This window comes from Gymnogyps californianus, chromosome 5 (genome assembly GCF_018139145.2).
Source record: "Gymnogyps californianus isolate 813 chromosome 5, ASM1813914v2, whole genome shotgun sequence".
Taxonomy (NCBI): Eukaryota; Metazoa; Chordata; class Aves; order Accipitriformes; family Cathartidae; genus Gymnogyps; species Gymnogyps californianus.
This window is the reverse complement of record NC_059475.1, coordinates 42,890,155-42,913,635: the sequence shown is the minus strand read 5'-3', so window position 1 is coordinate 42,913,635 and position 23,481 is coordinate 42,890,155. Positions and strand designations below refer to the sequence as shown.

General features: G+C 40.9%; 1 protein-coding gene across 1 annotated transcript; it reads left to right on the top strand.

Moving 5' to 3' along the window:
- Positions 1-303: 303 nt before the first annotated feature.
- Positions 304-23,481, top strand: LOC127016537 (uncharacterized). Its single transcript, XM_050897091.1, has 8 exons — positions 304-400; positions 11,780-11,901; positions 13,003-13,141; positions 13,996-14,117; positions 15,840-15,950; positions 20,194-20,300; positions 21,688-21,778; positions 23,266-23,481. The coding sequence occupies exons 1-8, from the start codon at positions 304-306 to the stop codon at positions 23,380-23,382; spliced, it is 906 nt and encodes a 301-aa protein (XP_050753048.1). The 3' UTR covers positions 23,383-23,481.

The window sequence follows — 23,481 nt, the reverse complement described above, 5'->3', positions numbered from 1 at the left end:
GGAGGCGGGACCGGGCACGGTGCCAGCAGCGGGCCCGGCAGCCTGAGCATGCGCGGAGAGAGGGGCTATGAGCGGCCAGACCGGGCATGCGCGAAGGCCCCCTCCGGGCGGTGGCGCCCTCCCGCATGCGCACTAGCGGGTAGGTGCGCGCGGCGCGCGCGGAGGGCGGGGCTTTCCCCTGGCACCCTGCGCCCGGGGCACGTGCGGGCGGCGGAAGGCGGCGGGCGGTCCGCGCAGGCGCGGCGCAAGGCCCCGCCCGCGTCAGGCGGCGGCGGTGGCGCCCCCCCGCGGCGGCGCGGCGCGATGGAGCTGGAGGCGGCGCGGCGCGCGGTGCTGGCCGCCGTGCGGGGCACGTGCGCCGCCGACCTGCCCCGCCTGCTGCACTGGATGCGCAACACCAGTAAGCGCGGCCCGGCCCGGCCCGGGCGCTGCGCTCCGGGTGCCGCTGCCGCCGCCCGGCAGCTGGCGGGGCCCCGCGGGCAGGCCCCGATCCCGGGGGGAGGCCCGGTGGGCGTAGCGGGCCTGAGCCGTGCCCCGCCGCGGAGAGCCGCTGCCGGCGCTGCGGCCTGGCTGCCGCCTTCCGCTACGGTGCTGGCACCGAGCGGGCGTCCCTCCCGGTGCCGGGCCGGCGGCCGGCCTGCGGCCAAAGGGGGTGCTGCGGCAGCCGGGGGGGCGGGGAGGGAGCGGCGTCTCTCCCCCGCGGAGCCGTGCGCGGCCCTGGGCTGAGGGGAGCCGTGCCCGGGCTGGGGCGCTCCGCTCCCCGGGCAGGCGTCCGGCTCTGCCGGCGGCACAAGGCTGACAGGGCCCGCCTAGGTGGGTACCGGCCGGCAGCCCCCCGCCCGAGGCCGTCCGTTACGGAGCCGCCTGGCGCGCTGCTACCCGGCGGGGCCTCGCCGGGGCGAGGGGGCTGCCCGGGAGCGGGGCCGCCGCCGCAGGGAGCTGGCGGCACAGCCGGCGTGGGTTGCAGTGCCCGGGAGGCAGGGGAGGCCTGAAGCCGTGGCGCAGGTAGCCCGCCTGATGCCGCCCGCCCGCCCTCTCCCACTCTAGGCAGGGGTTGCTGTGCCTGAAGCTGTCCGCTGGCAGCGGCCCGCCGTTCTCAGCCGCCGTACTCAGCAGGCTGTCATGTCTGTCTGAACAGGAGTTGAAGGCATGCTTAGGGTTGTGAGTGTCGTGGCAGAGGTGCAGGTTCGTGGTTGTTCTGCCGGCTGTGCTGCAGAGGCGGGTGCTCCCGGCAGAAGAGCAGGACAGACAGCTGGGGTGGTAACCTCTTAAACTCTCCAGCATGAAACGTCAGAGGTCACGTGGAGGCACTCTGCTCCTGGCATATCTAGAGATTTTTAGACATTAGTCTTGTCTTGTTCAACTTTACACGTGTTCACAGCAACCTTTCAGAAGCTTGAAAACAGCGGTTTGAGCTAATTTGCAAATACTACTTTCTCCACTTAATGTCATCTTAAGTTAACATAGCTTTCTGTTTACTTTCTTGTTTGTGCCTCTGTTTTTACAGTGCACAAGCTATTAATTTGCAACTGAACAAAAAGATGATATGGAGAACCTGAATATAGGCAGTGCACTAAAGCTGTAGGCACATAGTGCCATGCTGAATAAACTGACTAAACGCTGCTTAGTCTGTGCGTATATTTGCGTTTTGCCATTGCACATAAGAATCTTGAAGGCTCCCCCGAATCCTTTGATCCAGTCTCAAGCAGCCAATAAGTGTGCGTCCTGTCTATTAATCGTTGCCTGCTGGGACGGTCAACCCGCTCCCTGGTGATCATGCGTTGGGTGGGAAAAAAATTGTCATACGATACGTTACTTCCCCCAGTCATGCGCTGTTGCGCTAGGGTTATTCTTCTTGTTCGGATCTTTTGTTCCAGCACCTCCGCTTTAGGGTGGAAACATCTTCATAAGCAAACACATGGGGACTGTTGCACAAAGGCCAGCTGTGACACCTGGAAGTTGTCTAGCTGTCCAGGTAGTTAGAACTGCAGTCTCACTGTTGCCCTGTGCTTTGCAGCGCCCACGGCCACTCCGATGGAGAGAGGCAGGAAAGATCCTCCTCTGGCTGAGCCGGCCCTCTGCTGGCATGAGGCGAAAGGAACCAGCTGGGAACGCAGCGGTTACCCTCCTCGGGTGGGCACGCAGCCCTCCCACCCCAACGGGTTCTTTCCTAGGAAAGACGTTGCCAGATGTTTCAGAGCATCTGCGAGTCAGCCTTCACGAGGAGAGCAGAGATGGGACGCCCTAAGACTTGAAGGCTGAATTTCGATGGATGTAGTTAGTGTTAATCGTAACTAAACATTCTTACTTTCTGTGTGTGTGTGTATGTACACGTAGATACACACACACACACGTGTATATGCATATGTGTGTATAGACATAACGGTAGAGCAATCTGCTATAAGCGGTATTTCATCCCTTCATTTTTGAGTCCTTGTCTGGATGCAGTAGCATGCTCTGCTTGCTAAATGGTGCCTGGGTTACTGTAAATAATCTCGTTAGAAGTGGTTTTCTTCCATCCAATATGCTCTAATTTGAAAATCTCATTGAATTTCATATGCAATCATTCATGTTGCTTGTTCACTTAACGTAAATCATTACAGCTCCTTCTACACTGTTATTAGTTTGTGTGGTGTGCATATATGGCTTTCTCAGCTTACTGACTCCTTTACAAATACAGTAAAGCACATGGGAACTTACTAGGAAACTTGAAAATGCTGTTTCAGTTAGGAAACACATACTTACTATTTTCTCCACTTTGATTCTATGATTGTGCTTTACCATAGTAATTTTTAGCCAATGGCATAGTTTATGTAGACTTGCAAAAATCCTTTGTCAATGAATAACTTTTAAAATTTTTCTTTTTATGCTACAGCTTCCAAAAATTCTCATAGATAGATAGTTTCTGTGAAAGACAAGTATGCTATGGTTCCTAGCCCTTATTAGATTTTTAATAGAAATATTTTTTTCTGAATTTTAATGATCTAGATCTGTGCCTAGTTCTTTCAGTGAAAGGAAATATATATTCTTGCTTCATGTTTACTCTTCATAATTAAGATACAAGCTAAAGTGTAGATCAGGTTCCAAATTTTGAACTACTTTGTACTTGGTACATTTGAGCAACCTGTGTCCTTCTATTTTTATATTGTTTGCATCAATGCTGATTGCTGCTGCTTCACTATGTACATCATCTTAAAACTAACTTAATTAGTTTTGTAGTTGCCATTCAATGGCTTTTTAGCTCATATGCTGCAGACCAGAGGACAGAGGAGGCAGGATATATAGGGCAATCAGGATCAAGCAGCTGAAGTAATGAATATAATTTCATCTCTGTAGTCTCCTTGACAGGCCATCTTCAGAATAATTTTTGTTTTAGGATTCTTACAGTCACTATCCATGGTATTTTATTGTCTTTGTTTACAGGCTTGTGCTCTGATAGTGATTTATACTAATTTTCTTTCTCTTTTTCAGAAAAAAATGATCATTGTTAATGTCCTGGCTTGATGCTATTAATTTATTTTCTGAGAAATGAAGTTGTACTTTGGGCATCTGCATCTTTGGCATTTCCTTACAGTTTGTAGTTGTGTTTTGCCAGGTGCTGATGCAGGATAAAGCTATAGGTAGCCATATTTATTCCCAGATGTGTCATTTGGGATATGTGTGACTTAGGCTAATTTTGTTTCGCAGATTGCCACATTTGTGGAGAAATTTAGAGCCTATAGAGTTTGGTCTCATGCTACTGCTTGTAGAAGTTACCAGTTTCTGAATCTGTTGATTATGATGTTTTAAGTAAAAGTATTAATGTTTGCCCAATTTTTGTGCTATCTTGAGGTGCTGCAGTCTCCCCCTCTAATGTACATGTATGTGTGCATGTAGGTATATGGTAGAGGAGAGGGAATTAGAAAGCTTTGTGCCTATCTGTAAGAACTTTTCGTTGTTATCCAATTAAGATATGTTTCATTGCCTCTTTGGGCCATTAACCTGTTCATGTTTTTCCACTCTGCTTTTTCTGAATGGCTGTGTCCTTCTGGTTTATCTCCAGTTTTCTTTTTCTTCACCCTGAGTGAGCACAGGACTGGAGTAAAAGAGGTATCTCTCTCTCTTACTGGTTTTATTTTGCTGCAGCATTGAACAGTAAGTAAGCAGGGGCATTTGTCCAGCAGGTCACATTCCTTTACCCTTTTTGCAGTTTCCCCAGAGTTGCAAGTATTTTGGGTGATGTCCCCAACACAACATGCCTGATGACGCTTCTCTTTGTATTGTTTCTCTGAGCTGCTTCTGTGGCTGCATACTGACAGTAACTTTTACTGTGGGGTTTTTTGCCCTCAGAATTGTTGCATTTGAGTAATTATACTGCCCATTGTAACACCTAGATAGTGCTGAAATAATTAATACTGGTTGGACAGAGGATAGTGAGGAGCTGGTACTGAGGTTTCTGCTGCTGTACCCTGACTACAGCTAGGGAATTTGGGGTTCTCTCTGTGCAGAGAGAATACAGTTTTATGGGAGGTGCTAAAAAGTTCCTAGATCTCTGTACCACACAGAAATAAAAGCCTAGTCTTTGGCAATACAGATGTAGGAAAGAAACAAACCTCTCATAACACAAGAAAAAAAGTTGTAGGGATGGGGGGGATAATGTTCTGAATGAAAAAACTGTAAGCAAACAAGGATAGGATAAATGGAAACAAAAATGGCATCCTCACAGACAAGTTGTTTTTCTGTGGTGTGTGGGTTTCCCCCCTACCTCCTACTGCCATCCTATTCCTGTTTCTGTCAAGATGTTGAGCTTACAGTTTTACTTCCAGCTGAGGAGGACTGGGCGTGATTCCAGTATTAGCTATAGTCAGGCTTTTTTCCTCCCTCATGCCTCTCTCAAGTAAACTGTACATGCAGCCTTAGAGTAAAGCCCTGCATAAAGCGGTTGCCCTTTAGGATTAGTGTTGTCCCAAAGACAGCCTTATTTATTAATTTAACTTAGTTGATGTTTTCTGACTCGCATGCTGTATGCATGGAATGTTATTGAGAAACTTTTCCATGGAAGAGCCAAATTACTTTATAGTAAAGCAAGTTATCTAAAGTAAAGACTCTCATGTATGTGGAACTGAGAGAATGTTGAACAGGTTCTCACTCTAATGATTTCTGACTAATCTTCCTTAGTAATTACAGGAATGTAAGTGTATGCAAGATGCTATTAATTTTCTTCTTTGTACGAATACGGAATAAAATAACCAGTCATGGGGTTTTTTTTATGCTATTGCAAATCTTAGAAATTCCAAATCCTTATGTATGATGGAAGAAGACATTACTGTTTCAAGGCAGCTGCTTAGCAACACTGCTCTGCTGTTTCGCAATCAGCCAGCTCTTCCCACACACTGCAGTGAAATGTACGTCATTTCACGGTGACTTGCATTCCAGCTTTTCTTTTGAGTTAGTCTTAGAGCTCAAAGAAAACGAAATAATAAGAGTTGGAAAGAATAACAGGAACTTTTGGTGTCTTAACTGAACTTTTTTATAATAGGATGATTAATGCTTTAATATCCTTCTGCAATAACCACGTTCCAGAAGTTCTGGCTAAGAAAACTTGGGTGAAGCCCAAGAGCTAATTCAAACCACTTGGGGAAACCCCCCCTGAAGATCCCCCTCAGTTGGGTCCCAGCATTTGATGTATAGCTTCTATATAAATGTGTGCATAGTCGTATTCACTCTCGCTCCTCCACTGCCCAAACTCTTAAGAATTTTCAGTAGCAGGAGAGGTTGCATTTTTAAGAATGGGTGCTGGAGAAGGTAAGCAGTGAAAGCAGAATGGATCAAGCTATCTGTGTACATGAACAGAGAGACAGGAATCAGAGGAAGTAAATACAGGAATCCTAATTTCAAGTTTGAGATTGAAGTCACCAACCACTCTATTTACTGGCAACTGCTGAACATTTAATGCAGATTACAAAAGCCCGTCTCTCAGTTCATGTCAGTGAAGCACAGATAAGGTGATAAAAAGACCCTTTATGGTTTTCATGTACTGTCGCGGAGTCTAAGATAGATTAAAAAAATGTTTTTTTCAGCAGGGCTAAAACTGACTGTTCTAATACTAGCTTTTATTTTTTTTTTCAGTCATGTAACAGTAAAATAAAAAATCTTACAAACTTTTTCCGTTGTATGCATTTCATTAGAAACATCTAAATATAAAGCTAAGATTTCAAGGTGATGTACTGGTCTGAATTGCTGATTGTTCATACAGTGATGTATTACTCAGAACAATCATTGAATAATAAACCGTTGCAAATCCTCTAAGTTAAGGATAAACAACATATAATTAAGTACAAATTATTTTTTTTCTTGTGGATTCACTTGTACTGGGAGCAAACCAGCTTTTTAAGAGAGTGGCGTAGGATTTGGTGTTGTGACTTGAAAGTTGAGGGCAGTCAGTGCTCTAAGTTCAGGCTTTTGACAGGCAGTGAGGGAGGGGTATCCGACAAAATTAACTGGACCATGGTGGACGTGCTGCTTTAGTACAGTGTTCTGCATGTGGAGAAGAAACTTCTTCTCATCGTACTCTTAGCAACAGACCAAGTTTGTCCAGCTTTTTCTATTATGTACTTTATGATCTATGCATTATTGTGTTCCCAGACTTGCTAGGTAAAATTATCAGATTATGATTTTCACAAGACAAGAATAGGAAATAGTATAAGAAAAAACTTGACTCTTTTACAGGAAATGGTCTTTAATGTTTCCTTTCAGTACTCTTGTCACTGCAGGTAGAACTAATGTGGAATGAGTCTCTTTAAAAGGATGAAAGCATGGGTTTCTGCAATGTAACTAGTATGTAATTTTTTTGTGTGTGTGAAAAACCAATTTAGTACAAGGCTTCATATCCAAATTGGTAGAAGTGATTTATCCAAGTAAAATATCCTTTCAGAAGAGATCAAAATAGCGTTGCAGAGCCATATTAACTGGAATGTATTTCTTTGTTAAAATTATGCCATACCAAAAATCTTTTCCACTACTTTCTTGTTTGGTAAACTAAAATGGGATGTTACTGGTAATTTGATGAATCACCAACTTTGGGAATTCGCATTAATTTCCTTTGTTGTGACAAACGATACTGCTGCGGGAGAGGTCTCAAGAATACCAAGTACTTCTAAGTTGTTAGTCACTGAAACTTAATAATGGTGGGGAAAACTAGTGACTGTAAAATAGGTATGTGACTTACCTTGTTTAAAATTTAACTTTGAAGCTTCTTTCAATTTATGAATGTAAAAGAATTAAAGAACTAATAAAATAAGTTCTGGTTATATTCCTGTTGGAAAAAGCTGATTACTTTCTACCAACAGCTAAGTATGCTTAGGGAAAGAAATAGTATTTAGAGTTCCTGAAGAAGTTGGTATACTGAGGTCACAGATTGCTTCTCAAATTGTTTAGCCAAAAAAGGAGATAGTAAGGTTTTAGAGATGTGGGACTTCCTCCTTGACCTGTTTGTTCAGTATCATTAAACCGCACTGAATGATTAAATTAACCTCGTATTAAGTAACATGGATGTTAATATTTGCTTTTTACTTCTGTGAGTCTGAATATATATCTAGAAGACCATAAGGTGCTTGCTGTTATGGTTGCCTTTGCTAAATCCTCTTCTTTCCACGTGACATGTACTCTTCTGTTGTTCTGTTGCTCATTTGGAAATCATACATTGCGTGTCTTCAGTCATGTATTTCACAGTGCCAGGATGTTTAGATGTTGGTATAGCGGTGCTCTCTATCCGGTGTGAGGCTTTGTGATGTTTTCGTAGCTTGTGTTATATTTGCCGTAGAAAGGCTGAGCAGCACCAGGGTGTTAATTAGGCTTTTTGCAATGTGTTAATTAAATTTTATAAATGCATGTTGAGTAGATCCAGTGGAACCGGTTTTTGAAGTAAAATACAAACACTATGCACTCAGACTTCCTCCATAAACAAATGATTGTGATTCATCTTGCAGTATTTCATGAACTGTTCTTTCCTGGTTAGTTGTCTGTTCAATGAACACGGGTTGGCTTGCACCTCCCCATTTCATATATATAACAGGCACTAAAATGATATAAAAAATAGTTTTCTATTCTTGTTTCTTCTTTGAAGATCCCTTGTAAGGTGATACTGAGATTCTCAAGAGCGAACAATTTGTTAAACGCAAGGGTGGAGTTGATAAAACTGTACCGGCAGAGGCAGAAATGAATATTTTCATATTTGGCACCTGTGGCAAATTTGGTACTTGATGGCAATCTATAAATATTTACATACTGCAAAAGTAAATGAGTTATTGTGGTAGCTGTTGCTGTTTCTTGCTTTGACAGGAATGAGGCGACTCTCCGTGTCTGAGTTCAGTCACAGACCATACGCACAAGCGCAGAGCATTGCATGCGCAGCTTCTGCTGAAGCTGCCATTTTGTCACCTTGGAAAGAGTGTGTTGAAACCTCCTCCTCTGTTTTTTGTTCCTGCATGCTTATGCTTTACAGTATTAACTGATAGTTGGGAATGAGCATTTGCATTCGTCATTTTTCAGTATCAGCGTTTCAACAGTTTTTTGTTTGAGCTGCATATGTGTTGTGAGATTTTCCTTAGGACCTGTTTCATACAGAGCATCCACAAGAAGTCATGTGTCATACTTTGTTTTGTAAGAAGAGCTCAGAGGGCCCCATGTAAGATGGTCAGTGTTGTGACAAGTATTGTACAAATGGACATCAAGGCAGGGAAGGGGTATTCTGGATTTGAATGGGTGTGCTACCTGTCTCCCACTGAAAGTATCCACTTCTCTACTGTAGAACTGGGACACTGAATGGCCTAGGGAGCTGTCCACAGCTAATGTTGGCCAGAAAAGGTCACCCAGGCCATGAGGGAGCAGATGCTATTGATGCACCAGCTCTGGGACAAAGGGAGCTGAAGTTCTGCATTTGCAGTGTGATGTGGCTGGCCTGGTGGTCTGTGAACACTTCCTGCATTTCATTAAATGCTATATATGAATTTGATACTCTTAACAGGCAGTGTAACAGCTGGATGAGCTCTCTTGCATAGTAATAGTATTGTTTTAAAGCATATGCCAGATGTAGGGGCTTATTGCCCACAGGCACTGGTCTGTACAGCTGCTAATATCAGCTTTCTACTCTCTCGTTCTGTCTGTAGCACCGTTTTTCTCCTTCTTGCTTCCTCAGATGTTATCCACCTCAGCAGACTCTGGGTCCTTTGCACTCTGAGGGCGTGTTATGGTGCTGATGGTCCCAGTTAAGCAACAGTTAAATCTGTCCGCCTTCCCTTCCCATAATCTCTGGATTTACTTCTGTGCTGTGTCACATTCATAGAAGTCTCCCCTGAGCTGATCAGAAAAATCATTCACTGCTTCTGGGATGTAATAACAAATCTGCAAATTGTTGAATGGACCGTGAGGTTAACAGGAGATGGGTGTTCATTAGAGGTTTCACATTAAAATGCTGACAAGCTGGAGCTGCTGCATTGCACCTGTTGTGTTGTTCATGCTGCTGCTATTGCAGCTGCTGGCTCTATCCCTCCTGTGTTCCTTAATGCAAAGTCTGCATCTCTTTAGGAGCTGAGGTTCTGGAGAACTTAACTGTGAGCTCTTTGGAACAGCAAACTGTCTTCCTGTCGTATAACAACTACCAATGGTATTATGCCCATCAGGGCCTTGGAGCGTTACTGCTATACATTTAATAAATCATAAACCAAATATATGCTAAGGGAATCCAGATGATTTAAAGTTTCTGCTGCTTACTATGGGAGATTCAGGATTAGCTGTTGGAGTCAGTTTTGGGACGTGTTGAAAGAACCATTTACATTTACACTCTAAGAAGAGAGTGTCTTGCACTAATGAATGAGGGTTTCTTTAATCATACTGTTCTCGCTACAGTGCTTAAGCAAAAAGCGTTTCAGAAGCATTTCATAGTTAAAAGTTTAGCTGGTCTCTGTTTCTTATACTAGCCTTAAAATTTCTCACTGTTTCTAGCATTGCCTGTGTTCCACAGGAAAGATTAAGTATATTAGCATAGAGAAACTTGTAGCATGTTTTACAGATTTATTTTGAACCTGCTTGCCATCAAGCTTGTCTATACTAATGTTCCCACCTGGGACAGCAATGCTAACAAACATTAACTTTTTTTAAACACCTCTAAAAGCTGTCAGATCTTCTTTTGGTGAGTGGTATACATATATGTAAAAACCACACTCCCTGCCCAACATGGTGGCAGTCTAAATAGAACAAGAAACAAACCAGAAGGGGTGGGGAAGAGAGGATAAACATGTCTATTTTTAGACAAGAATCAATAGATGGGTTTGGTATATTTTTCAGGATTAGGTTTGTGGTTGCTTTTTGTTGTGTGGTTTTTGTTTCTTTTACAGGTATGTAGTTTTGACCTGAGATGTGCCTTTGTTTAGAACCAGTTCAGTGTCCTCAGAGCAGTGAGATGTCCAGACAAAAAGGAATTTCATCTAGACCTTCTTTTGAGGAAAACGTAACGGAAGAGGAACAGGGTACAGGCATACAGCAGATCTAATGCTGAATGTCAGTTAGGAACATCATACTCTGGGAAGAGACCTAACATGAAACTGGGGTGTGTAAGCAGGATGTTGGCTGCAAGATGTGAAAAGTCTGGTTAGTGCAAATAAACTTTTAGCTGGAGTAATGTGTCTGGTTCTCAATATTGCAGGTCATAAAGGATGAGAGAGTCCAGAATATCCAAAGGGGAGTGATGAGAATGATCAGACACCTAGAAAAAATGCAGGAAAAGGCTGGATAAGTGGATCTTGTTTCTTCTAGAAAAGAAGACTGATGGGACACATGATAAGTCTTCAAAGAAGTAAAAAGTTGCTTTATACAGGAGAGGAACAAACTTCTCTATTTCCATTGCAAGTGAGACAGAAAGTATGGAGTTTAAATTGTGGCAGAGGAAATCTAGATCAGTTATTAAGAAAAGTATTCCTTTCTAACAGCAAATGTAGTCAAGCACTGGAATAGATTGCTAAGGGAGGTTGTGGTGTCTCCAGCATTAACAATCTTTTTTAAAATAATAGTTTGGAGAAGTAGTGACACTTATCACTGATTCAGCCTTGGAAGAAGAAAGGATTGGTGGCTTCCCAAGGTTCCCTCTCGATCTTTTTTCTAGGTGTCTTCAAAAAAAAAAAAAAAAAGTTGTTAAAGTAATGCAGGGATATCCTGGAAAAATAGCAAGAATTTACAGCGTGGCTTTGCAAAAACATACTGTTTTAAAACCATTCCTATTTTCTTTCACGTTTGAAATATTTTGATAGTTTAAGTCATGTAAAATATATTGTAAGTTGAACTGTTGAACTGTGCATTATGCCTGATTTTTTTGTAACCACTTTATTAGAAAGATGGTATGTATAAAAAGAACTTTGTATAAAAAAAAAAAGCCTGCATTCAGGCAACTATGAGTTTTGTAATTTCTCCAATAGTTCAAAAACATCTTTGATGTTTTTATATCTTAAGCTGAAACAGTATCACTTTGGTGGCAGCCCAGACCATCATATGTGAGTTATAAGTTTATAAATATGAAAATAATTTGAGATTTCAAAAAAGCGCTACGTTTATTTTAAGTGGCAAAGTTATTACAATCCAGATCTGTCATTGGCTGGAAAAGCTAACAAAGGCTGAAAAATGCATTTAAAATAAAAACCTTATCCATCTGGTATTGTTTATGTCTTGCAACTATATTGTACTGGTCATCACTTAGTCCACATGATCTACATATGATTCTTCAGGGGTTTTTGTTTGTCTTGACTTATAGATGACTTTGATGAGCTTGTGGTGAGTAACAATGATGTTGTGCTCAAAAATATCGCTGAAGATTTGCGGAATCGCTTACCCATCGAGGCAATGTTTAATTCGGAACATCAAGCTCTTCAGAAAGTAAGCTAATTCTTACGGTCTCCTTTCGCTGAACCACATCATTTATTTGGGGACTATGCTGATTTCAGTTTTAGTAGTAGTTCATATTAGAGAATGAGCACTGATTGAGGTATAGGAAATGTCAGTTTGGTTCTCAGGTCTGTTGCTGCATGATTGTGTGACCCCAAGAAAGTTGCTTCATAGTTCTTAGTACTTTGATCATAAGTTATTTGGCATAGCTTTCATTCTGTGTGGTATGGCACCTGTCACAGTGATTCTTTAATGCTGGCTCCATAACAGACTCTAACAGTCCCCTTAAAGAAAACAGAAATACAGAGCCAGTGTTTCGCTGTTGCCATAATGTGGGCAGCCCAGAAATGATTTCCAGCTCTTTCCAGATTCTGATGGCTCAGAAAGAGGTGGGCTGTGAGTCCTGTGGGAGGGGAGAGCACCTTTTCTACTTGAGCTGTCAGTATAGGTGGAAAGTTAACGCATTTCCCAGAAAAGTGGTGTGTGGCTCTTAAATGGGAAAAGTGGATTGGCCACATGCAGCAAGCCTGGGAGAGGGAGGAAAGAGGAGTAGGAGGATGAAGATTATACCCCTTGAAATGATGAGAAGGCAAGCATCCCAACTGGTATGCTTTTGATTGAAAATGACACCCGTGTTAATCAGGGGTGTTTCTAGATTAAGGCATAAGGCATGAAGATGAAAATGTTCAGACAGTTGAAGCTGAGAAGCAAAATTGCCCTTTCTCCTAAATTTAAGTTACATTCTCCTCATTAAAGTGGAAGAGAAAAAGCTTCCTTTACCCTGTACCTCCTCTATAGCCAAGCAAGCATTAAGGAGAGAAAATTCATGGCAGGTCTCCTACTCAGCTGTCGAAACCAGCTTGCTTTCCTTTGTTGACTTCCACTTACTGGTTATTTCAGTGGAATTTGATGATCCAGTTTATGTGCAGGATTTCTGTGGTTTAATTTTGATTTGTAACTTTTGAGTAGGGAAAAACTTGGATCTCAGGGATTTGGGGAAAGGTAGGATGGTGGGACAATTAACTGTGTAACAGCGTAAGTAAAATTAAGAGACTTGGTTACGCCTTTCTTAGGTTTTGTTCCTCTTCTCAGATACATCAGCATCCACTGCCCATGATTCATGTTGATGCATTCCTTTATGATGATGATTTTGTTGATTCATTGTGTGAGGAGGGGAAAATGAGTAGGAGCTACTGCACAGAGTGTGGCTCATACAAGACTGCATCTTTAGGTAAGTGCTCTTTTGGGAACACGAGAAACAAATTCAGTTTAACTACACTGGTTTGTGCAGTGACGCAGCTGGACAACACAGTATCCAGCTGATGGAGGACTTTGTCCAGACTGGTGCAGTACATAGGCCAGAATTTCCCATAACCAATGGAAGGAGACTCCTACACGTAAGTTGAATTAATTTGCAGTGTATGACTGACACTAGTTGCCCACAAAAACTGGGCAGGGAAGAGGCAGGGCTATGTACCACTGAAAAGGAAGATGCAAGAGGACGACAATACTGTAGGAGTCCATGCAGTAGCCTCAGTCTCTTCTTGCATGGTGAAAAGCGGTAGAAAGCACCATCTGTCTTAAAGCTTGTGCGTGGTGTGGTACAGATCAGTGTTGTCACCAGTATAGCACAGGCATTGAAGGAGGAATGGTTTATATGGAGAACATTCCATTCCTTAAAACCTTGCAGTTGAAATTCAAGCTATTAATGTCTGCCCATAAAAAGGTTTGCCTGAATTGTGTTGAGCCTTAGGTACCATGTTTCCTTTTTCACTTAAACAATTCCAAGTTACTTTGTTTTGTATTCTTTGATATATGTCACTGTGCAGAAAAAGGTAATTCAGTTTCATGAAGGATTTCAAAATTCTCCATGTAAGGGAAGGAATCCCCAGACTCCGGACAGACTACTTGGCAGGCTACCTCTGATCTGCAAACCCTCGTTTTCCAGGGTCCCCAACACTAGTTCAGGCAGGAAACCATATGGGTTTTCAGTGATGATAACTCTTCAGCTTAATATTTCATTGGTTAATAACACAGTAGTTAGTACTGCCCACCCAACACCTTTGTTCTGTTCTTATTTCCCAGAGTTTATTTCGCATTCCTTTTCCCTCATGGAACTGAAGTTTCTTTATCAACATGTACTGCCTGACCTGACAGGAAAGGTAGTGGTTGACGTTGGCTCCAGGCTTGGTGCAGTGCTATTTGCGGTAACTTCCAGCACAGGAATTCATATTTTATGACTGTGACAAACATTTTCCCTCTTCTCTGACTGCCTACTCTCATTACTCCATCTTGGATGGGTCATTCTGAGAGACACCTCTGATCTGACTCTTTGAACAGTATAAGGTGCTGTTTACTAGCGATTTCAGTTTTTGTTCTGTTCCTCACAAGAGGGAATACAAATGATCTTGCTTATGGAGAGGAAAAGTCTGTTGTCCAACAGAGTAGCATATTGCTGTCACACATGCTGCTCTTTTGCTAGTTCCTGCTCTGTCTCTCCTTCGTAAGTTTGTCCTCTATGTCTTGACCGTGTCTATATATATAGATTAGTTATGCTAAATTCCTTTATGAAGCTGACAAACTGTTAAATTATACAAAGGAAGACTTTGATATGAATTTGTCTCCAAAAACATATTGTCCTGCTCTGCGTTTTAAAATGCACATAAAATACTTCATCGAGAAACTTGAGTGCAATTTTGATTGCTTTTGGCATGGCTGGTGCAACATATGGCCAACAGCAATGCAAAACACACATTACAACTTTCTTACAAAAGTCAATGGCTGTTTAGGGCTCAATCTTGGAAACACTTGAGCATGTAATTTTACTCATCTGAGTAATCTAATTTTGGGACTACTCAAATGAGGAAACTTACTCCCATTTGTAAATATTTGCAGCATTGGGTCCTTAAATGGTAACACTTTTGCTAGCCTGAATTTCTTCTAAAGTACTTAAATGCTTGTATTGTTATAGTAAAGATAGTCTCAAATAAAGCAGGGGAAACGTTTTAAAAAAAGAGTTCTCCTTTTTAATCCTGTTCTTGTCTTGTATTGGAGGAGGAGTGACTTCACCTTCACAGGTTGCTTTTCTACTCTCCGAATTGAATGGTTTCAGCAAACATTAATAATTAGATTGTAGTACATAGATATCTCAGATATTCTGTATCTTTAGCATTGTTTGTTTGCCTTTGCCATTGTTGGCAAAGTGTAATTATGGTGTTCAGTGGAGACAATGGCACTTAAAGCAATATCTTCATTAGGGCCCTGTAGGCTCAAGTATTTGTCCTTTTTTTTTCCTAACAGCTTTCCAAAATCTCAGTCCAAAACTGAACCATTATTTTGGGCTTATTATTAAGGGATAATTTATCTTTTTTCATATGTACCTGTATGAAGCCCCTGAAAATGGCAGTAAAACAATACTTAGAGGTGCTGACAAAGACTCTGTACCAAAATATCCCATTATATTACTGGTACATTGTCCTCCATTTTCACTCACTTTGACTATGTGTATGTCCCATGGTTTGTTTTTTTTCTCTTGCTATTTTCTTCTTCCATTCTCCCGAGAAACAAACATGTGCAGTCTTTTCCTTTCACACTATTTTTGTAACTTGGTTTGTACTGCTTTGTTCTTTCTTAGACCATTTTCCATCTGTTTTGCAATTGAAGTGTAGTTGGAGCTTTCCTTTTCTTTTTATTATTTTGACGTGTCATTTTGGATCTCTTATTAAAATTCGTGAGACACAAGTGGGAATTGCCAAATCAGGGGCTTAACTCTGAAAAACATGTCACGTCCACTGAAAGACATTTCTCAACTTGCTGTTTTAAAATGCTTTCTTAATCTTAACCTGTGTTTTATTTTTTCCATTTCGATTGAAGTTTTTTAACTTGTTTTAAAGGCATCACAGTTACTAAATTTCCTTTTCCTAATGTAGGGTTATCTTTATAGCTCAGCATCCCAGCTGTATGGAGTAGAAATGAATGCAGACTTTTGCCAGTTGCAAGAAATTATGATTACAAAATACCAGTTCATTGACAGAATAAAGGTAACTAAATATATGGTTTAGTGTATGTATTTTTAACCACTGTGTACTATGTATCCTGTTTATGTGAGTGGCTGGTAAATCAGCATTCTGAGAAGAAGTTTCTGCCTTTGCTTGTTTTGGTCCTAAACAAAGGCTTTGCATTAGGAAAAAAAAAATCTCATAGCAGAGAGGAAGAGGGAAATTATCAAAATATGATAACATGTGTTGAATAGCTTAGCCTTTTTCCTGAATGAACTTAACCTACTGGCTCACAGAAAACAGATATATCTTAGCTGTTTCTCCCAGTGAAATCAATGACGTTATTGCCACTAACTTCTGTGAAACTGAATGTATAAAGAGTTTCTGTCATGAATAACAAAACTAAATGTCTGTGTTTCATTAATGTTAGCAGAAAGATGTTTGTAGGATTTGCGAATTTGCATCTAAGGACACCTAAAGGACTTACGGCTATTGGTATTTCCTTTCTTGGAATGTCAGTGCGTACGTTCCACAAACAAAATGGGTTTCAAACAATGTGATACCATTATGGGAACTATTTCCCTAGTCCCATTATGGAAATAACTACTACTATTTTAATGGGATTTTTTTTTTTTTTTTCCTTTCTGGGGAATACCAGTTATTTTGTTATCAGCAAAAGTTGGTAAGTAGAATATGCTGGGTGGAATACTGGCTTTAATCCTGTGTTGTATGCATGTGCTCTTGATTGGAGTCACACAAACTGCTGAGTGTGGTAATTTCTTGGGAATTAAAGTAACCAATTTTAAACTGGAAAGAAATAATAAACATAAAATATTTAACACAGGGTAAGCAGTATCATTGGATTGCCCAATTCAATCCCAGTTGCTGCCAGTTTATCCATAACCTTTGGTTTTTGCATATGTTTTGTGTTTATAACACCTTATTGTGATGACACTGAAAGTGCAGCTAGGAACTCTGTCAAGTTAATTCAGTGGAGCTGAAGATCTATATGCATGCTTTTCAGCCTTGTATATTCTTTATTATAAGCCTTTTTGTTTTTCCTTCACACCTTGTAATTCTGCTGAAGTATTCATTTCAGAGCATAAAGATAAGAAGATAACACGTTTTCAAAGCAGTGCCTGAGGACTTAGCTATTTGAGTCTCATTAGATGCTAATTTAGTCATGTGACTCCTGTTATCACACTGCTTTGAACATTTCCATCTTAGATTTTTATTTCACCCCCAAATGAATCCTCTCTAGAGATACATACCAGCTTGAAAAATAGTCAGAATCCAGTTGCTGATAATAATCTATGACACAAATTTGAAAAACTTTTAAGAGACCCTTCTTAAATAACGATTGTTTTTTCAGGATATTCTGAATTTTTATTAGAGCATGTTCCCAAAGGACAGCAGGGTGGAATGATGTCTTTAGTGGCTAAATCTCTGAGTGAACCTTGTGTTTCCTTGGTCAACATTTGGTTTGTTAAAGTACATAGAAAGTTGCTGAGCATCTTTTGCCATTTCAGCAAACACTTAGATGCTGGGAGGAAAGTAAACAGTTCAACAGATCTTAGGAAACTTGAGATCTCAATTCAGAAATTGCCTGTAGTCATGAAAGGCTTGGTGTGCATTCCATTGGGCAACAAGGCAGTTTTAAAATCAGTTGCTGCCTCCTCTGTTGTGCCAGCACACAGCCAAGCAGGTCAGGGAACTGGTCCAGCTGAAAAAGAACCCAGCAAAAAGGTGATGTTTTGGCTGGAGCAATACCTGGGCCTGGCTCATGGTGCAGCCACACATGCTTATGTGGTCCCACATTCCTCAGTAGGAATGAGGATGTGTTTGGGGAGAATGGGGTGCTTAGGTCACTTTAGTCAGCACGGTCACCTATTCTGTAAATGCAGACTAATTCTAAGTTAAGGTTTAAGTGTTCTTCAAGTCAAGGAAACATCAACACATGTTCAAAGTTTCCCAGTAGTTTAAGCATCTTTCTGAATTGAGGCTTAAAATATTAGGACTGTCATTAGTAGGGCATTAAGAAAATTTAATGCTAATCCTGACTTCTTGTGTTGCAGGAAGTCCACTGGTGGAACAGTCCACCAGTCACTTGTGTTTGGATTAAAGGACTGCTGCTCAGGTTTTTTGTACAGGAATTCTGTGGTTTTGTTATTTTTGCTCCTTGGAAATAAGAGAGTAAAGTAAAATGTCTCCTTAGCCTCAGAAATAGTGATCCAAATCCCACTTACAGTCTAGGTAAATCTGGGTTCCGATACATGAGTTCTGGCAGATCTAGCTGAGGCATGTTCTGCCCCTAGCTGTCTGTCCTGCCCCACTGCAGGAGGCTGTTGCCTGTGTGACAGGGCAGCAGTCAAGCCTGTATCCATAATCTCTCTACCACCGTAGTTTATGGTCTTTCATTTTAATCTACAGTTAGCAGTGGCTCTATGCAGAGAACATGAGTTGACAACCAGGACCTACTGTATTTAGGACTGCTGATGGTGGCCTGAGTGGTCTGTCTTCTTTCTCTGCTGCCTGAATGCTTGAACAACTTCTTAATCAGCTCCTGTACTGGTACAGTTTACAGCGCCCTGTTTTAAGATAAACTATCGCCAATCTTAATTGTCCTAAAAAGCTCTAACTTTCATGAACTAGTGGATAAATAGTTCAGATGTCCACACACTAGAGGTGAAAGTAGAAATTTGACCAGTCATTCTGTCTACTAAACTGTCCCTATTTCTCAATGAGATAGAGCCTTCAAACCTGGGTAAGGTACAAGAATACAGTTGCTTCCTTTCCACTCATTACAGGCAGTGGTGAACAACTTGGCATGGTAATGTGTTGAAGGAGATAAAGCTGTTTGTTTTACTGATAGGAGCACTTGCAGAGAACCCATGGAATATAGCTCTCAAAGAGATGCCTAATTTTTTATGAACAGTAGGGTTTTGTTTCTGTTACTACTGATATTGAAATACTTGGCTATAATTGTGACTGCTATAATGCATTCTGATAGCATGAACCAGAGTCATAAACAGTGGCAACTCGTCATCTTTTCCTCACTTGAACACTTACAAGTTGCAGGGGTGGTAGTATCTGTTTGCTCTGTCAATCCAAACAGCATGCTTTGCATGTTCGTTATGAGGAGGAATACATAATTTACCCTCCCAACAATATTGATATATTAAGTGGGCAAAACGTTTTTCAACAGGTAAGTGTTTTTAATCTTCTATACTAACATTCAGCTTTCCTGTCAGAATTAAGAATTCCTTTTTACATCTGTCCAATATTGGAAGAATTTGACAAAATGTGAAATGTTGAATCCCTCAGGTTAGTATATTCCCAGCACAACCTAGTAATAGGTCACATAGGAAAGAAAAGAAGTTGTTCAGATTTTCTATCCATTTTCAACATATAGGAATACACTTTCAAAAAAATTTGGGGAATGCAAGTAATATTCGGAGTGGCTTTCTCTCCTTTATCCCTTCAAAAGATGTTCCAATTTATGTTTCTCCTCAGATTTGGGATGTGATACATTTCTCCGTGTTTAAGAGGAAATCAAACACATCTTGTCAGAGTGTTAATGAGCATCCATATTCTCCTATCACTACAGTCTCATCTGTTTGAAAATGACATGATGTGCTAATATCCTTTTTGGTGGGTGAAGGTAGATGAAATCAAACCAGCTCCTGTGCTGACTGGAGAGGTAGTTGTTTAGTAAGGTAAAGCACGTGCTGTCCTCCAGTGACACTGAGCATCCTGCCTTTCCAGCATTCCCAGTCCCAATATATGTCGTGAGAATTCAGCTGTCAAACCTGGGTCTGTAGTGTCTTTTCTAGCTGTAATCTTTTAGTAACCCACTGAGCCTGTGAGATGCCTTTTAATATCTTCAAAAAAGCTTTAGCTAGCTTAGCCCCTTTCCTGAAGTCAGTAAGCATTTGTGATAAAATATAGGTAAGTGAAATGTAACAGCCATCACATACATTATCTCCTCTTTTATGGCACACAGTGTTCTAGACCAAAAGTCAGATGTGGTTTATTTCACTTAAGTAATGAATCGAGTATTTTAACTAGAGGAGATAAATCTGATTTTTATTTTTCATTTTTTAAAGCTTATTCTGGTTATTTACTTCAGTTTTATCTACTATGAAGCCAGTGAAAGACCCTTTTTTGTGACTGGTTCAAAATGGTGGTAGCAGGTGCTGTATTAGGTTGACAAGCTTCATGGCTACTTGAAGGCTGTATTTGTCTCTTAAATTAATTTATGCCTTGTGAAATTTTTCTCCTTCAGGTGGTTCATGCAGACATCTGTACTCAGACTTCACTGCTTCAGAAGGCTGATGTTGTTGTAATGAATAATGTCTTTGAATATTTTCTTGACAGACAGGAACAGGCCAGGTAAGCTATGTGTCCAAACAAGTTATCTATTTCTTTGGCAATGTGTGTGTAACCTTGTGAGTTATGGAAAACCTTAAGGTTGTGCTTTTTGAAGTCACATACATAAATTACATAAGGAAATTGTTTTAAACTGCCTACACTTAATTGTTATACTTAACTGCTAAGGTGTTACGGCAGTTGTTTATTGTTAAACGCACTAAACACTGCTGTTTTGTTTACCCAAACCTTGCCCTGAATCCTTGCACTGATCTGTTAAAATAGTATCTTGCTGTGAAGGGAGCTGAAATTACTGTATCAGCATAAAGCTTAATCTTCAGAAAGAAGAAAGGTCACTGACTTGTGGATGTCAGAGCTTTAACATAGATGCGCTGCAAAACATGGTTATTATTGATATTTCTAATATATCTTCATAAGGATGTGGTAGCAAACAAACGTGTCTAAGGTTGTTCTCTTTCAGGTACAAGACACTCACAGATGAGCTTTTGCTAATCCAGCAGTATCAGTTTAAAACGTAAATAACTTTACCGTCTAAAGTTACTGTGCCTTTAGAATGGGCAGTCAAAAAGAAAGGGTGCCTGTGTCTCCACCATCCCAGCCAACAGTCTGACATTCCCTAGCAGTTTCAGCTAATGCTTGTCCTGCTGCCCTTGATACTAGGCGGTAGTGTCAACCAGAGAGGCATAGAGTGGATGGGTGAAGGGTAGGGGGTGTTTCAAATTGCCAGGAGATTTGTTTCCAGGCACATGACTGAGAATTCATTTGATTCTTCAAGAACTCAGGGGTAGTGGCTTAATGTTGCATTAGTACCATGAAGACAAATGACATTTGAAGAATGCTGGAAATTAAATTCTTTTTAGTCTGAATTGCTGTGCTGTGAGAAATGATCTGACTTGCAAAATCAGAAAGAAGGAATGCTGGGGGCTATATTTAAATACTCCGATTGCTAATGTCTTAAGAGAAGTATTTTGTCACGACTGCAAAGTGGGTATGTAAAGAGTAGCTTGTTGTTAAGCTTAATAAAACAGTGCGCTCAGAGACTGGATTTTCTTCAAAACCAGAAGTTTAAAGGGACCAAATGTCGATGTTTAATCCTAGTCCAAAGTGAAGGTGTTGACAGTACAAAATGACATGCATGTATGTGTCAGAGTTAAAAAGTTACAAAATCTAGCATTGTAAGACCATATATTCCCTCTGTTTTTAATACGAAGCTTGATTTTGTTCATACAAAGATATTTGCTTAGCTATTAATCGTGACTGATAAGCATGTATAGCAAGTCTTTAAGCTTAGGCTACCTCTGGCCACTAAACTGTAACAGCGTTAGATTCATTTTATATCAAATGTGGGTTTTTTCCTAAAAGTTGGTGACATACTTTAAATATGTTTCAGAGCTTGGGAATTTATTGCTTGTAATGTAAGGAAAAGAGGGTCCTTATTAGTGACAGTTCCAAGCCTTAAAGAATCGCTCTCAAAGCTCCAGGTAAGTTCCCTCAGCCGGTTTTAGCCAACACATTTTGTCACTTTCTATGAAAGCGGCAGTTCTGTAGTTGAGGTTAGCTGCCTGCCAGTATTGCTGTGAGGAAGGATATTTATATTTGTGCATAGATTAAAAGATGTAGGACTCTAGATTCTATTTCCGGGTTGACCACCAACACATCATCCTGTATTTTGATTGTGCCCACCTGTAAAATGGAAATCCCAGCCTATAGCAATAGGCTGCATGAATCATTGTATTATCATGTGTATTATTAACAATTCCTTAGCTGTGAGGTTAAAAAAAACCCACAAAACGTTAGCAAAGCCATATTATGATGTGAGTAAGTTTTGTGATAATCATATCTACTTCCATTAGACTTCTTCCAGGTATAGGGGTAGAAGTACAGATGTATTTATAAACTTCTAGAGGCAAAACCTTGAAACATTTTCTCTATTTAGCTCTAAATTTGCACATTGCCTTGAAACATGACAAACTGTTTTGTTAAGCCAGTGGGAGAAAGGGAGGTATTAAAGGACCATCCCTGAGGACACTCTGTCTTCTGACCTGCTGTCAGCATAGAAAATGACTCGTAATATGCCAGTATGAGCTGTTAGAAGTACAGATGAGGGAGAGATGTGGTCTCCCAGCTAGCCAAGTGATTACCATCAGGTGTCGTGGATCAGTGACATAGCTTTAAATTGCAGTTGGAAACAGAGACAACAACAGTGCAACTTTCAAAGATGTTGAACGCCCTGCGCTGCTGCTGCTGCTGTTTCCCGGGTAGTAACCACTTCTGATGGACCAGCCTCTGCTCTGTGTCCATTCTGCCACAGGTCATCAGTAGATTACCGTTGTTATGTGTATGATGCCTAGACAAATTATGTGGGCTGGCTTTGGTTAGGAAACAAAATGCTGATCATACATGACAAGGTTATTTATAAAGTGGCTTGCTCGCCACAGTACTCTGCTTTAGAGAAATTGAATCACTTGTTGCCTGTATGCTAATGGGCAAAATAGATCCTCAGCCCCAGGAGCAGCAATGGTGTCATTTGACCTTTTCTTGGAGCAGGCAGTAGTTACACAGCAGCTGAGAAGCCCTTTGTGGCCTTAATACAGTACTCCCTGGGTGTAAAACAAGAAAGTACCTGTGATTCTTCCATGGTACAGGTAGCTGCTCCATCAGCACTTCTGTCAGAATGTTGCGCTCTGATCAGGATGCTTGAGGCTTATAGAAATGCATATAGAGAAGCAGTTCTAACATGCTAGCAAAGTATCTAGACTATTGACTGAGATAATTTTTAAAAGTTATCTTTATTCTCTCCTATTTAAGTTAAATGGCATTTCCAGAAATGAATTTATCATTGCTGCATAATTTGGAATGACTAATCTCTCTTATTATGTCTTGCCTTCTTAATGTTTGACTGACCTTGAAAATCCTGCTATGTTTCTCAACATTGTGTTAATTTAAGGATCTGTTTTCATTGTTTCAGACAGATATACAGCTCAGCCAATGGGTCGAAGAGATGCAGCTAAACTATGATGTGTATATGGAAAAGGATGTTGACAGAGAAGCACTTGAACAAATACATTTATACAAGATTCTCTAGTACCTGGAAAAATTTACTAGTATCCTTGTAATATCATATATTTTGGATCTAAAATGGATTTGGATTGATTTGTGTGAATAAATCAGGTCAAAATTCTTA

Excerpts from the sequence above, each read along its gene's own strand:
- LOC127016537 (XM_050897091.1), top strand. The coding sequence starts at position 304 with ATGGAGCTGGAGGCGGCGCGGCGCGCGGTGCTGGCCGCCGTGCGGGGC. Across the intron at positions 20,301-21,687 it reads GACAGACAGGAACAGGCCAG|AGCTTGGGAATTTATTGCTT; the intron begins GTAAGCTATGTG and ends AATATGTTTCAG. Across the intron at positions 21,779-23,265 it reads AATCGCTCTCAAAGCTCCAG|ACAGATATACAGCTCAGCCA; the intron begins GTAAGTTCCCTC and ends TCATTGTTTCAG.